At 39.1% G+C, this 14,001-nt stretch overlaps 2 protein-coding genes across 3 annotated transcripts; both read right to left on the reverse strand.

The window, feature by feature from the left end:
- Nucleotides 1-439: 439 nt before the first annotated feature.
- Nucleotides 440-4,550, reverse strand: mrps2 (mitochondrial ribosomal protein S2). The gene is made up of 4 exons (XM_079587178.1): nt 4,377-4,550; nt 4,025-4,129; nt 2,164-2,293; nt 440-1,198 (listed from the first exon to the last, which is right to left on the reverse strand). Exons 1-4 carry the CDS (start codon nt 4,399-4,401, stop codon nt 664-666), a joined length of 795 nt encoding a protein of 264 aa, XP_079443304.1. The 5' UTR covers nt 4,402-4,550; the 3' UTR covers nt 440-663.
- A 162-nt stretch (nt 4,551-4,712) lies between these two features.
- Nucleotides 4,713-13,717, reverse strand: ppp1r26 (protein phosphatase 1, regulatory subunit 26). Of its 2 annotated transcripts, XM_079587176.1 has the most exons (5): nt 13,584-13,717; nt 8,128-11,628; nt 5,353-5,470; nt 5,053-5,102; nt 4,713-4,848 (listed from the first exon to the last, which is right to left on the reverse strand). In XM_079587176.1, the coding sequence occupies exons 2-5, from the start codon at nt 11,562-11,564 to the stop codon at nt 4,845-4,847; spliced, it is 3,609 nt and encodes a 1,202-aa protein (XP_079443302.1). In that variant the 5' UTR covers nt 11,565-11,628; nt 13,584-13,717; the 3' UTR covers nt 4,713-4,844. The 2 variants fall into 2 exon arrangements, with proteins under 2 accessions (XP_079443302.1, XP_079443303.1); XM_079587177.1 differs by lacking the exons at nt 4,713-4,848; nt 5,053-5,102; nt 5,353-5,470 and adding an exon at nt 5,886-7,635.
- Between the last annotated feature and the right edge of the window lie 284 nt (nt 13,718-14,001).

The following is a 14,001-nucleotide window of genomic DNA, read 5'->3' on the forward strand; positions in this document are numbered from 1 at the left end:
TATTCGAAGATAATGGACCCTTTTCATAGACTGTGATGACGTGTTTTAACGGCCTTCAGCATCGTAAAGCCTGCAAAGTTTATGTATAATATATATATATTTTTAAATACTGTATGTACATTTATAAGCAAGTAGAGCCAGCGTAGCTCGCAGTGCCATCTGCCTATAACCAGTAGGCTGCTGTATGTTGGTCAGGGTATTTTGCAATGTATTTGCAGGTTGTTTTGAACGAGCTGTAAAACGGGAACAGAACACCAAAAACCGGGACTTTCCGTACATATTTTAAAGTACTGACATTTAACTTATGAGTGGCAACAAACTGTGCAAGATGGACCTTAATCGGATGGTTAAAATGAATGAATTTCTTTCAAAAACTCGACCTGCTGAAAATAATTCGCAAACTGACATTTACGTAAATAAGCACGACAGGTAAACATCGCACTATGGATTTGTGAAACTTTATTGGGTTCATAGCAAGTAAGCAATGGAAATCAAAACAAAACCAATAAATATTCAGTTCGAAGCCACTGGATTTTACATGGGCAAATTAAGTTGTTGGACGTCTTCAGTTCTGGGATGGTTAATTTTTAACCTGAATATTTTAACTGAGCTTTCTGTATGTGGACGAACAGTGTGATTAGCGCTGCTGAAGCTCATTGACTCTCATCCTGAGGCTGAAATACCCTTGAGAAGCTCCATCTGTCTCCTCTTGTCCTTTGCCCTGTTCACTGTCATCTTGAATAGCCGGCAGTACATCTCAATCGCAACAGGAGTGTCATCGTTGCCTGGCACTGGGTACGTGATGAGGCTGGGGTTACAATTAGAGTCCACAATCCCGACGGTGGGAATATTCATTTTGGCAGCGTCCCGGATCCCGACGTGCTGCTGGAAAACGTTATTGAGCGTGGAGAAGAAGACGATGAGGTCTGGAAGTCTCACCCCGGGGCTGTACTGGATAGGGGCGTTGGTGAGCAGTCCTCCCTTCCAGTAGCGTGTGTGAGCGTATTCTCCGCACTCCCTCGCCGTGGACTCCACCAGGTGCCCGAACTGCCGCCTGCGGCTCACAAACAGGATGATCCCGCCGCGGTACGCCACGTGAGCCGTGAAGTTCAGCGCCTGCTGGAGGTGTTCTGCTGTCTGCTCCAGATCTATGATGTCAACATCCAGACGAGAGCCGAACACATACGGTTCCATCAGCCTAGAGAGAGAAACGTAGCTTAGTGATCTCAAATAAAGGTCAGATTTTGACACATTATATATGTTTGACAGTAGTGGCCAAAAGTGATGTCCAGTCAGCAAATAATAAAAAATGTGTTAAGATTATGTTAGCATAAAGACATTATGATGAACACATGCAAAATACAAGAGAGAAGCAACACAATATTAATAACCGATTATGATGTAGTCAATGTATGCTTTTTCCTGAGGTTTTTGTTTTTCTATGCATTTATTTTTTGCATAGTACAATAAAACTTGCAACTGTAGTTTGCCTTTTTTGCTAACCAAGTTTATTGTTTTGTTGTTATAAAAAATATATAAAACATTTTCCTCATACTTTGATGGTTTAATCGAACTTGTAGGGTCATTAAAAACATTACTGTGTGTGACGTGTGTGTGTGTGTGTATATATATATATATATATATATATACACATACATACGGAAAAAACAATAATATTGTGAAATATTATTACAATTCTATTTTAATATACTTTAAAATATAACTTATTTCTGTCACGCAAAGCTGAATTTCTGAAGGATTCTGAAGGCACTGGAGTAATGATGCTGAAAATTAAGCTTTGCATCACAGAAATAAATCATATTTTAAAGTATATTAAAATAGAAAACCATTATTTAAAATAGTGTTAACAATATTACTGTTTTTTTAATGTATTTTTGATCAAATAAATGCAGCCTTGGTGAGCATAAGAGACTTCTTTCAAAACATTAAATATAGTTTACATGTGTTGTGTATATACATATAATATAGATATCTATATAGATAGATATTTGAATTGTGTAACAAATTAATTAAAAACATTTTAAATAAATATAAACACAAATATTCCATGTAGTTTCCTCAAGTAATAGGTCATTAAAACTGAATGTATTATTATAATAATTATAAGAATATCAAGAATATCAATATCAATGAATTACCCACCTGTGTCGGCAGTCTTTCTTGTGTCCGAGATGGACACGGGCCTCAAACAGGTCCTTCATGGTGAAGAGCTCAGACAAGCGGAAGTAGTCTGGTTGAGTAAGTGGGAAGTTCTGGATTTTCTCTGTAGCAGCTGCATATGTAAGACTGCATATTAGTTATGAATAAATATACCTCACACTCATTGTATGAGTTTTAATGTTTTTTGTTTTGTATTTTTTTTGTATAGGGCTTTAAAATATTGTTTTACAGAAAAAAGCATGCATATAAGGTACATATTTACATTAAAGTTCATACACCAAATAAACTAGCTAAAGAAGAATCATTCTATTAGTGCTGGGTATCGATTCAAATTTCAAGAATCGATTCGATTCCGATTCTCAAGATCTTGAATCGATTATCATTATTCGATTCGATTCGATTCGATCCGATCCGATCTTATATTCTTAAAATATAAAATTTTCAAAAGTTTTAACTGTTCATGAACAATCAAGTGTTTGTATTAAATAACATTCACAAACATACATTAATGTTGTAAAAATATATTGTTCACTCAATGTATTGATGTTAGATAACAAGGCATTAAGTAATATTAATGAATGGTATCTTAATGTAGTGTTACCAACTAAACAGGAGATAAAACGTGTTTTATTTGACTTGACTGTCCTTTTATTTAATCCAAAACTGCGTTCATATTTAAAAGGCCTTTTAAACTAGATACAACCGCACACGATACCACTTTAGGGGCCGTTCACATATCGCGTTTTATACGCGTGCAAATTCAGTGAGAAGCACTTCAATGCATCTCAACAGGTCATGTGACAAAAACCAGCGGCCTTTCCGTAACAACATGGAAAGCTCGGCCGAACAGCTGATCATAGCTGTACAGGGCGGCTTTTTATTTCTCATCTCAATGAATATATCTAGTAGTAAAGCTAATGCAAGGGCTAGAAATCAATACATTTTTTGATGATACTTCCTCGTCATCATGGAGAGCGCAGTTTGCACCGCTTTCTCAACTCAAGCGCGTGCTTTCCCTTTGCGTCTGCCGTTGCTATGCAACCATGAACAGAGGCGCGGGCCGCGCGGCTGGAAAACGAGTTTGCACGCGCAAAAAACGCACTATGTGAACGGCTCTTTCCTCATTTCTGGTCAACAAGTCTTATATACTGTCTATGGTGGATTCAGAGAGACCGCATTAGCAGCGCTGCCGGTCGCCATGTCTCAGTGTGTTTATGGGGAAAATATAGGCCTGTTATTAAATCGATCCTCTGAGTTACGGATCGATCTTTAGAAATTAATATGAAAATCGATTCAGAATTGGTGAATCGATTTTTTCAACACAGCACTACATTCTATATCGAGCTGCTTCTATATGCAAGATACATCTCATCTGTATTCATTTATGTCATTGTGGTTAAACACGATGTAAAAAGACAAATTTTGTGGTGGGAAACGCAAAGCAAAACCTATGAAAATTGTTATATACCAAGGGTTTTCAATCTTTAGATGCCACGAACCCCCAAATATAATCATCCTCCTCATGCAAAGGACAACCATCCTAACATTTAAAAGGTTGCTAGCTAGCTATATGTAAATAGTTAAACAAATTATAGTGAAATTAGCTACATGTAATAGTTTACTTTAACCTAATATATTTTATATTATAATCAATTGTTGTTATTTATTTATATTTTTTATATCTAATAATTTATTTTAATATCATTAATTTTTAAAGTCACTGTATATTTCCTCTAAACATTTCCATCGACCCCCAGCACTCCCAGTTTGAAACGTTATACACAGACAGAAATTGTATCTCTAGGTCGCTGGGTTTCATAATGATAATAAGAATCATAATCACCGGTGTCTCTGGTTGATTTGACTGCAGCTGCTGCGGAGCTGAATGTCTGTCCGTGACATGAGAACACAGCAGTGACCAACCGCGGTCCCCGGAGAACCTGCGTTACTGAAATCATCATACTCAATTCATTAAATGATAGATTTTTATTTCAAAACTAAAGTATGTTGCATGCATGGCTTCTCAGAAACTCGATGGTCACGTAGTTTCAAACGTACTTTATTGTGTCATTACAAATCACAAGCAAGATTACAGAGTAATTATGTGTAAATAACTATTCTTATTTTAATATGGTTTCCACATTAAAATGCACTTAAAGTAAATTAACATTTCATAAAAACACGTTTTATTTCACCTCTAGTCAAGACGCCCGCTGCCATGTTTCCGTTCGAGCTCCGCCCACTCAGCTTGCGGAAAAGCGCAGAGGATTGTGGGTAGTGATGTTCCAAACAACGCTTTGGTCTTATAAAAACCGTTTACGTTACACAACACATGAACTACAAGAGCCACAATGGCCCCGTGATTCGAAATGAACAACAACAAAAAAACTTTATTCAAAGAACCAGTGTTTTTTAGTCAAATATCAAATTTATTCTTAATTCAAAGAACCATTTTTGATTACAATGGACAATTTAAATTATGGAACTTCAGAACGATAGATAAAACAAGAAAATAAAAACAAATATAAATCCAGAACTAAATAATGTGCTGCAACAATCACATTTTAAATATATATATTTTTCTTACATTTAAATATACTTCATATTACAATATTCTGTTGAACACGATAACCTTCTTTTCATTATTTTCCAGCGTCTTCAGTTTATCTGTAATCAAACAAAACATCACGGACAAGTTCCACTAATGCGTAACAATCAGAAAGCATCTAAATAATATCTGTATGAATGCCTATCACATAATCACAAAAACAACTTCATCAATGTACCTATTTATCGTGTGAGCCACCCGTTGTTGTTTTATGTGTAATTTAGTGAACAATATGTCCTGTATTATCTAAGTGGTGTATTTACCTGGGCACACTGACCACAAACTGCAGCCTTCGTTTCACTGTTTTGCTGTCCTACAACATACATACACACACACACACAAAATATATAAAAACATGTCTTGCCCAATATTGCCATCTTTGCTTAGACATTTTGTCCCCATAACGTAGGGTTTACCACACACAGACTTAACCACTTAAAAAAAATCAACCATCACATATGTCTACACTGTATATTCCCTTACACGCAATGAGTGTATTCAATCTGTGTTACATCAGTGTGTGTGTGCAAGTAAATGCATGGATTTTTTATATTTGTATGTACCTCTAGCTGCTTTTGAATGAGGAGGCGTCTGGTTTGGAATTTCTGACACCTCTCCTCCGTGTCCAGAGCGATATATGGGCTTAGCAAGAACCCTGGATCTATAGAGGTGGAGAGAGACCTGGAGCAAACAGAAGACACATATTTACACATACATATACACTGCCACTCTGCATCTGCAAATCACACATTTGACTGCTGATACTATACAATACAAAGCATGCTCTTTTAAAAACACTATTCGGTTTAGAGTTCCAAATCTGCATTTATGCATTTTTCAAACACATCTGGATGCGTGTTTACTTATTTACTTTAGCATTACAGTGTAGAAGATAAAGCAACAAATCTAGAATTACATATTCAAGTAAAAACAAAACATCAAAATTTACAAACATGCAAACTGTTTTAAACATAATTGGCATTAAGAGAGCAGAAAGCACCTTTACGGTTACATTTTTTATCTATTTATAATATTGGTCAATAAAAATTGTCTTACGAAATCCTCCAATCTTCTTTTGTGAGTAAAAATTGACAGCTCATTCCTTTTGGTGTCTTGATGAGTGTTTCATTACTTTAGAATAAAACATGAACATTCAGCAGGACAGAAATATAAAAAATATATATATTGAATATTCACCAGTCAGTTCCACGATGTAGATCTAGTTTATTTTTAAATCGCAAGGAAACTGTAGTTTTTATTGACAGATTATCCAAGAGTGCAGTGCGCACATAAACTGGCATTAGCTTTAGTTTCCTTGGGCATCTGTGAGAAAGGAAGCTACTTAATATTAATATAGCAGAGGAAGCTATGTAAGATACTGATTAAAAACATGTACGGGAACTCCCACGTTCATGCATGTTTGCACATACACACAGTTAAGAACAATACAGCCTTGTGTCTCAAAGTCAGTTTTTATTATACATCTTCAGAGATACAGTTTGAGTTTATTTTCTCTGTGCAGAGCAGGGGACCAAAAAAGTTATTTTTTTTGCAAAATATTTATGAAAACTGGCAATGCCCAGCATAGTCAGCATGAGTCTTTACTTTTTTCTCTTCTATAAACAAAAATAAATAACATTCTTTTTACATAGGAAAACACCTGCATATAATAAGCAACAGAAACAGGAACTAAGAAACAGGTGCGGAGAGAGAGAGAGAGAGAGAGAGAGAGAGAGAGAGAGGGGGGGTGGGGCGACGAGGGGGAAGAGAGAGAGAGAGAGAGGGAGGAGAGATGGGGGAGAGAGAGATAGAGAGAGAGAGGGGGAGAGAGAGAGAGAGAGAGAGAGAGAAAGAGAGTGAGGTGTGACTTGATAATTGTGTTTTGATAAGTATGCAAAACGTGCAAAAAGAGAAAAATTACTGAATATTGAAACATTGAGAGTTTCCTCCTTGTAATTTGCAATCTGATATAAATCTCTGAATGTTTTAAGTCCAGTGGTACAAAAATAACCTAGTTATGACAAAAGCATTCCTAACTAAATAAATAAATAAAATGTTAAAAGGGCTCATGAGGGGAAAAATGCATTTGTTGAGGGCAAGTTAGTAATTCAAACGTCAAAGGATACAATGCTACTGCCATTTTTCTGAAAAATTTTCATACCAAGTAAATGGCTGTTTTCATACACGTTCTATATACATATTGTATGTAAACTCAAAGGGGCTCATTAAGAAACACAAGCAGAACAAATTTCTTTGTGAACTGTAAAACAATTCTTGCGTAGATTGTCACATTAAACTGAATACAACAATTTACACAAGTAGGGCTTCATTGACTATTTGAACAGAAATTAATTTAGGCTGTGTTTCACAAACGAGGCCTATTTTAGTCCTTCACTGTTGCACTGAGGAGATTTTCCTCATTAAGAAACCTCACGGAACATTTTAATGTTACTTAGAGGCGACTCAGACTTCCCTCTCAGAGGTCAGAGGTCAAAATTATGTTGTTCTATTGTGGATGAATTACTCTGAAACATATCAAAATATTTACAAATGTATAACAAAAGAATATGCATTGATGCACACTAAAAGAGTTTCATTCTCTTGGCTTCTACATTCTGCAGTCCTTTTCTACAGTTTAGTACTGGAAGTTTTATTTACCTTTTAGTCATGTTTTTCTGGGGAATTTTTGGACCTGTGGAACTCTTATGTAAACTCACCAATTATATTTTCATCTTTTCATAAACCTTCGGTTTTTCATAGCAATTACTTTTCGTAGTCACAACTTCAAAACAATAAGTATAAAGAAAAGTTTGTAAAGCAGGATTCACTCAGAAATGCTGCAGCTGCTGCAGAGAAAAACAACAACAAAAACAATAAAAAAGTTTAATCTCTCTTTATGACATGTCTGCCTTTAAATATATTTATAAATGTACAAACATACAAAAAATGATGTGGTACACTCAAACAGTCCTTGGAACCTAAATAATACAGTACAAAAAGACAAAAATGTTGAAATGCAGGATGAGACGCTGCAGTCCGTCAGGCTAAATGCTGAAAATAAAAAACACAACTAACGCTTAAAGCCGAAGGAAAATTTCGGCTGTATGGTTGGGAATCTTGCAAAACACCTGTGGATCAGATATGGATCCATAATTCCGCCCAAACCAATGACCAAAACCCTCATTAATCCTTCTAATTAAAGACCGCAACAATTTGATGAAGTCTTATATATCTTAGCTGGAACAAAAGCATGGATTGGTACTGGGCTTTTGGCGACCATGTTCCCTCAACTGATATGTGTGTGTGTGTGTGTGTGTTTGGAGAGAACAAGTACTCACTGATTAGTGGGCTGATTCCTCCTGTCTTTTGTCTTCTGATCTTTCCTTTCCTCATCTGACTCTACATCTGTCTCATCAACACATTTATCTTCCTCATCTTCCTGCTTTTTCTCTTCCTTGCTAAAACTTTCTCCCTCCCTTTGTTTTTCTCCTAAACTTGCAGTGGATTCTGTCGACTCAGCTTGGATGCCCAGCAGTTTTGTCTTTGCTGAGAGTGATGGGAAAGCAGTCTGGTCCCGTTGCACCTGGATTACTTCATTGCCCAGGTGGGGCTGCAGTACAGGTGAGGGCTGGCACATATGTGAGGTGGCGGGGGATAAGTGTAGTCTATCGGACAGGTGTCTTTCCCTTTTCAGGCGGTTATGCAAGTAAAGTCCCTCTGTCCTTCCCCCAGGGGGTGCTGAGGTCGAGAGGTCACCAGTGATGACCGCAGGGTTATCTGCAGGGGAACTAATTTGAGGTTTCGAAAGAGGTGAGGGACAAAGAGAGCTAATGACATCCTTTAAAGGTATCCTAGTGGCTGATCTACTGTGGCGGCTGACGGGAACGTCATTACAGTCTGGCGAGGAAGGGTCCTTGACGTCGCTCATACTGCTGTTAACGGGCCTCAACAGGAACAAGTTTTGGTGTTGATGTCCTGATGAAGGGGGCGCTTCTGACCTCACAGAGGGTGTTGTGAAGGAGTTGGGTTTGATGCAATGACTTGTCGGACTGTCATTTCCTGTCTGGGAGCTGCCGTTCTTTGGATCTCTTGGGGTCGAGATCTCAAATGTTTGACTTTCAGTCCTCCTGAAACCCATAATGCAATTGCTGCCTGGTGTCAGGACTGGTCCCTTGTTGAGTTCTTCAGGTGCCTCCGTGGGTCTTGTGGGTGTGGCTATGGATTCTTCTTGCGGTTCACTTTTACTACCAGAGGTTGACGTTGAAGCAGACACTGGAGTTTCAATAAGAGTCTTTTGAATTTCTGTTTTAACATCAAAATCTGCAGATGAGGTCAAAGAGTTTACGGCCTCTTCCTGTTTGATGTTTGCGGCGAGAGGTGCGGACACCTTGGCCCTTTCAGCTAGAAATCTCCTGATCTCTTGCTCAATGCTATCATCGCTGTCAACAGAACTGTCATTATCTTCTGCACGTGGACTGGAAGAAGGTATGTCCACATCTGTGGCCTTGGGAACCCCATCATTCCCGGTCACTTTGTCGGTTTGTGCAGGGCTTTTAGATTGTTTGATGGTCTGGACTTCTGATTTGCCTTTTACAGCTTTGCTTTTCGATCCCTTGTCGTTTTTAGCCTGAACGTTCAGTGTTTCTTTGCCACCTTTCAAGATGCCAGACTTAACAAGCTTGGCAGGTGGGATACTCTTCTGGTCGGTGAAAGGTTTCTGTTTTTTCATGACATCCAAAGACGATGCCTCTGAAGGTCTGGCATTTTTTCTTAACTTCATATCCCTCACTTTCTTTTTTACTTTTTTCTTTGTCTTAAGCAAGTCCTTAATTGCAGCATCCAAGTCCTCATCACTGTCCAGGGAGCTGCTTTTGCCACTGCTGTCGTTTCTCTCAGAGCCAATCACAGTCTTTGGGCTGGATGTACTGTGAGTGGAACCTTTGTCTTTGGGTTCACTAACATCCGAATCCTTGCAAGGTGGGGAGTTCTGCTTCGGTTTGCTATTTTTTATGGTGGTTAGACTGCTTGAATGTGATGTCACAGTGGGAATGGTAGAAAGGTCAGATCTGGTGGAGTCACTATGAATCAGAGGGGTCCCCGGGGGCTCCTCTTTAACATTTAATACCAAGTCACCATCTCTGTCAACTTTGCTTTGTTCCTCTTTAAACTTGCGTTTTTTTGACAGGGAGAGCCTGGCTGCTTTATTCGGCTGGGTTTCCTTCGTCGTCTTCTTCGGCTCCTTGCTTGCTGTGTGATCTCCTGAAGCTGGTGGAGGTGCACCTGCTGTTATCGGAAGCTCTTTGTTCATTTTTGCTTTATGCTCCAAAAATTCCATTATCTCTTGTTCAATTCCATCCTCACTGTCAACGGAGCTCTCATCACTTTTATTTTCAGATGGTGCAACAACAGGGAATGGTGGAGTCTGCAGCAAATTTGTGTTAGCAATGCTTAAGTTGGACTCAAACACCTCGGGCATGACGGTTTTGGAGATGTCTAGAATGGCTTCTGCACACATCAGCTCAGCAGTGTTGACTTTCAGGCTGGAGTGGATCTGATGTTCTGTGTGGGTTTGTTTTGGGTTTGAAGGGGGAGGTGTAAACCCTTTAACTTTAGAGCCCTGGGATGTACACTTATTCAAACAGTGGCTTACAGCCAATGGTGTAGGGAGATTAGACTTCTTGGTTGCCAATTTCTTCTTCTTGTTGTTCTTCTTCGACAGCGCTTTGAGTGGCTGAGTGCTTATGCGTTCGGGAGAAATGACGGATGGTTTGCTACGTTGCACAGGCAGGAGTTGGGGAGGTTTGAGAGGACTCTTCTTTTTCTTTTTCTTCTGCTTGTGTTTATCTTCCTGGAAGCGACGGATGGCTTCCTCAATACCTTCATCACTGCTCGAATCAGAGTCCTCCCTTTGTCGTGAAGGTCTCTGGACATCTTTGTCACTTTCCTGTTTTTCTCTTTTCTCCTGCTGGAATCTCTGAATCTCTTCTTCGATTCCATCATCGCTGCTTGAATCGGGCAGTTCCTCCTCCTCTTTAATGACAAGACGAGGTGGAGTTCTGTCCATCTCGGAAGACGAGGAAGATCCTTTCTTAGCTCTGGGTAGAGGAAGACTTTTTACAGGCAAAACTTTACTTGAGTCAGCTTTCTTAAAGGGATTTTCTTTGCTTAGCTTCTTCTTAATGACTTTCTTCTTTAATGCCAGCGTCCCACTCAAGGCTTTCTGGATATGATTGCTAGCGGTTAACACCTTGGCACTACTGGAATGTGTGTGTTGTTTAGCAGCATCTGGGACAGTTGGTTCTCTCCGTGGAAGTTTGGGCGCTGGGGGCGAACTTGTCACCGGATCCCCTTTGCGTTTGTGGTCCACCTTCTCCTTCAAATACTCTTGAATAGCTTCCTCAATGCCCCTGTCCACAGAATCGTCACTATCTGAATCATCGCCAGTATCAACCATGGCGGAATGTAGCTTAGTGTCAACCCCTGCTCGCCGGGATCTCGTCCCAGTGTCCATACATCGCAATTGACCCTTATAGCCAGCCTCGTGGCTGGAATGAGCAGCCTTTTCGGTCTGCCCGTTTTGACTCATGTCCGAAGACTGGGTGCTGTGAAGGCTCTCTATAATCATCTGGATCTTCTGTGGGATGGGGGTGCCGCTAACAGAGGCAAGGTCGCTGTCGGACGCACTGTCATTGAAAAAGAGAGGCAGGCTGCAGCTCTTACTGGACCTCCATTCCGAGTGAATAGCCACCACCGGAGGAACCGTCTTCAGGAACATTCTAGTAGGTCGGAATGGAAGGGATGCAGGTGCATGGGGAATCTCCACCGGTGATCTTCACATTCTAAAATGGGAGAAACAGATTTTTTAATTTCAACAACATTATTTACTTCAAACATAACATGACAATGTAAGCATAGTGCTATATAAAAGATCACCTTTAAACTTTGTCAAAAATATTAACGGTATTAGGGTCCAGAGAGAGTTGAAAAATTGTCACTTTTAACTACTTAGAAATGAGCTACAGGCAGGGCAATAGCCATCATTTCAATCAACATTTACATAATCACTAATGGACTATAATTTGATTTGACCAGGTTAATGGATGTTAACTGACGGAACTGGTCTCATGTAATACAGCAGATTATCTTCTCAAATATGTACTCAGTCTGTTAATATTTGTTTTTAATTAGCTTTATGTATTTATAATTTTTTTTCAACTTGCTTGGAATTTTAAAATAAATTTTTGATTTTACCTTTTAAAATGCTTAAACCAGGGTTTAAGCATGAACATGCCAGGACTTTCAAGTACCTTTCAAGCAATATAATCAGAGATCTCACTTATCAAACAATATCTGTATCTTTCAAATTCTAAAAAAGGTAAATAGCCTAGATAAATTATACTAAAAAACAAAATGGTACAAATAAAGTGCAGCACATTGCAAATCATGCAATGACTTTGGCAACTTTAAGTATGGGGACATTAACAAAGCCCTAGAACTATCAGTGCATAGAAGAGCAAATAGAAAGCGTGGATAAACTTCTTACACGATTCTTTCATAAAATATGTAATAACTGCAATTGTTGTGCAAGCCAGAACAGGTGTTTCAGTGAAATATATAGGCCTAATGTGCCTAAAGCAAAGAAAATTGATAAAAAATCCTGAATTATATTAATCTTTAACATAGGCCTAGTTATTATTAATATTAAGCTTTATAATATAGACACTTCCTGCAAAGGAGCTGTTGTTAGACACATTTAGTTTAAATGAGCCAAGAGCTGTCAGTGTGTTATGTTGTACTTAAAGCTTACTGACTCGTCGTTCATATCACAACGTTGACAAAAGAGAACATTTTATTCAGTGGTATTTGAGTTAAAATGAGTTAAGGAGACGGTCTATTTCTATTTATTTTATAGATAAAACCAATTATGAGAATTATTTCGTTTATAACGCCTCATAAAAATGCTGTGTAAAATGTACGTGTGCTTTGTTAACACTGTTACCTTTGAAGGGAATGAATACAGGAATAACATTTCTTATTTCAAATACTTATTTATCGAAAGTAGCCTAGTAAGCCTAGTAAAAGAATCACGAATGCAACCGTTAATGAACCAGAATCGTTAAGAGGAATCACAATGGCAATATTATTGCTAATTTTATAAGCGCATATGCTACACACCACGATCCCGAGCAGCGCAATAGCCGAGGCCCCTCCACCGCCTTCAACTGCTTCATCTCCCGAGACAATAAACTCTCGTAAGTTATGAAAAAATAACTCCCTCCACTATGATGTTACAATGAAACTCCCGCCAAATAGAGACATTGTATCTCTTTTACACTTCCGTACGAGAAACTTGTAGTGTGTTTTGCCGTCAAAGCTCCGTCACACCAGCGCTGTCCCTGCGCGCATCTCGCGGCTCTGCCTGCACCCGAGACCGGGGAGCGGAGCTAAGAGACACCGTAGAGGAACCAGCGTCTTCCGCCTGCCGGCCACGGTGTCTCCGGCAGTGTTTACACTCGTTTAGTGTCAAAAGAAGGTCTGTTAGATGGAAGTTCGGGGGTCTCGCGTCTAAATTGGACTATTAATAAAACAGCCCCCCTAAAATGTACTAAAGAAAGGGAAGGGGGAAAGCTAAAGTTCGCCTTGATATGTTTGCGGTGAGACGCTCGCGGGGCCTCTTCACTTCTCGCCGGTTCATTTAGCAAAACCCTCTTTGTATTGTGTCTCCCTAACGTAAAACATCACAGTGGTAACATCCCCACTGCAAACAAGCGACAGATGATGGGATGAGACTCACCTTACGACTGATGAACAGCTGTTGCGTTTATCGTCCAGTGTGGCAGATCCACCTTTTGTAATTCTTAACACATTTTTTGGAGAGTCCACATACGGGAGCGGGCGCGCGCAGCTGTCTCGTGCACCCCTTCTGCCTTCCGACTTACCTTCAGAAATCACTTAAAGACACAGTACTGCTGAACAGACTGAATTTGTGTTGTGAAATGATTGATGTAGCCATATGTACATTGTGCCTACATATGAATTTATTTTCAAAACATAGGCTAATTTTAATTTTTTTAATGATGACGAAAAAGCAGCCAACAACAGGTGTCCAATAGCTAAAGCATCCCAGAATATATAAGGGCGTAAGAAGAGAATGTGCATGTGCATGTCAGGACAAAAAAAAAAAAAGAAGGGTCAATTGTTAATGATTTGTT

The sequence above is a fragment of the Phoxinus phoxinus genome (assembly GCF_949152265.1).
Source record: "Phoxinus phoxinus genome assembly, chromosome: 17".
Lineage (NCBI taxonomy): Eukaryota > Metazoa > Chordata > Actinopteri > Cypriniformes > Leuciscidae > Phoxinus > Phoxinus phoxinus.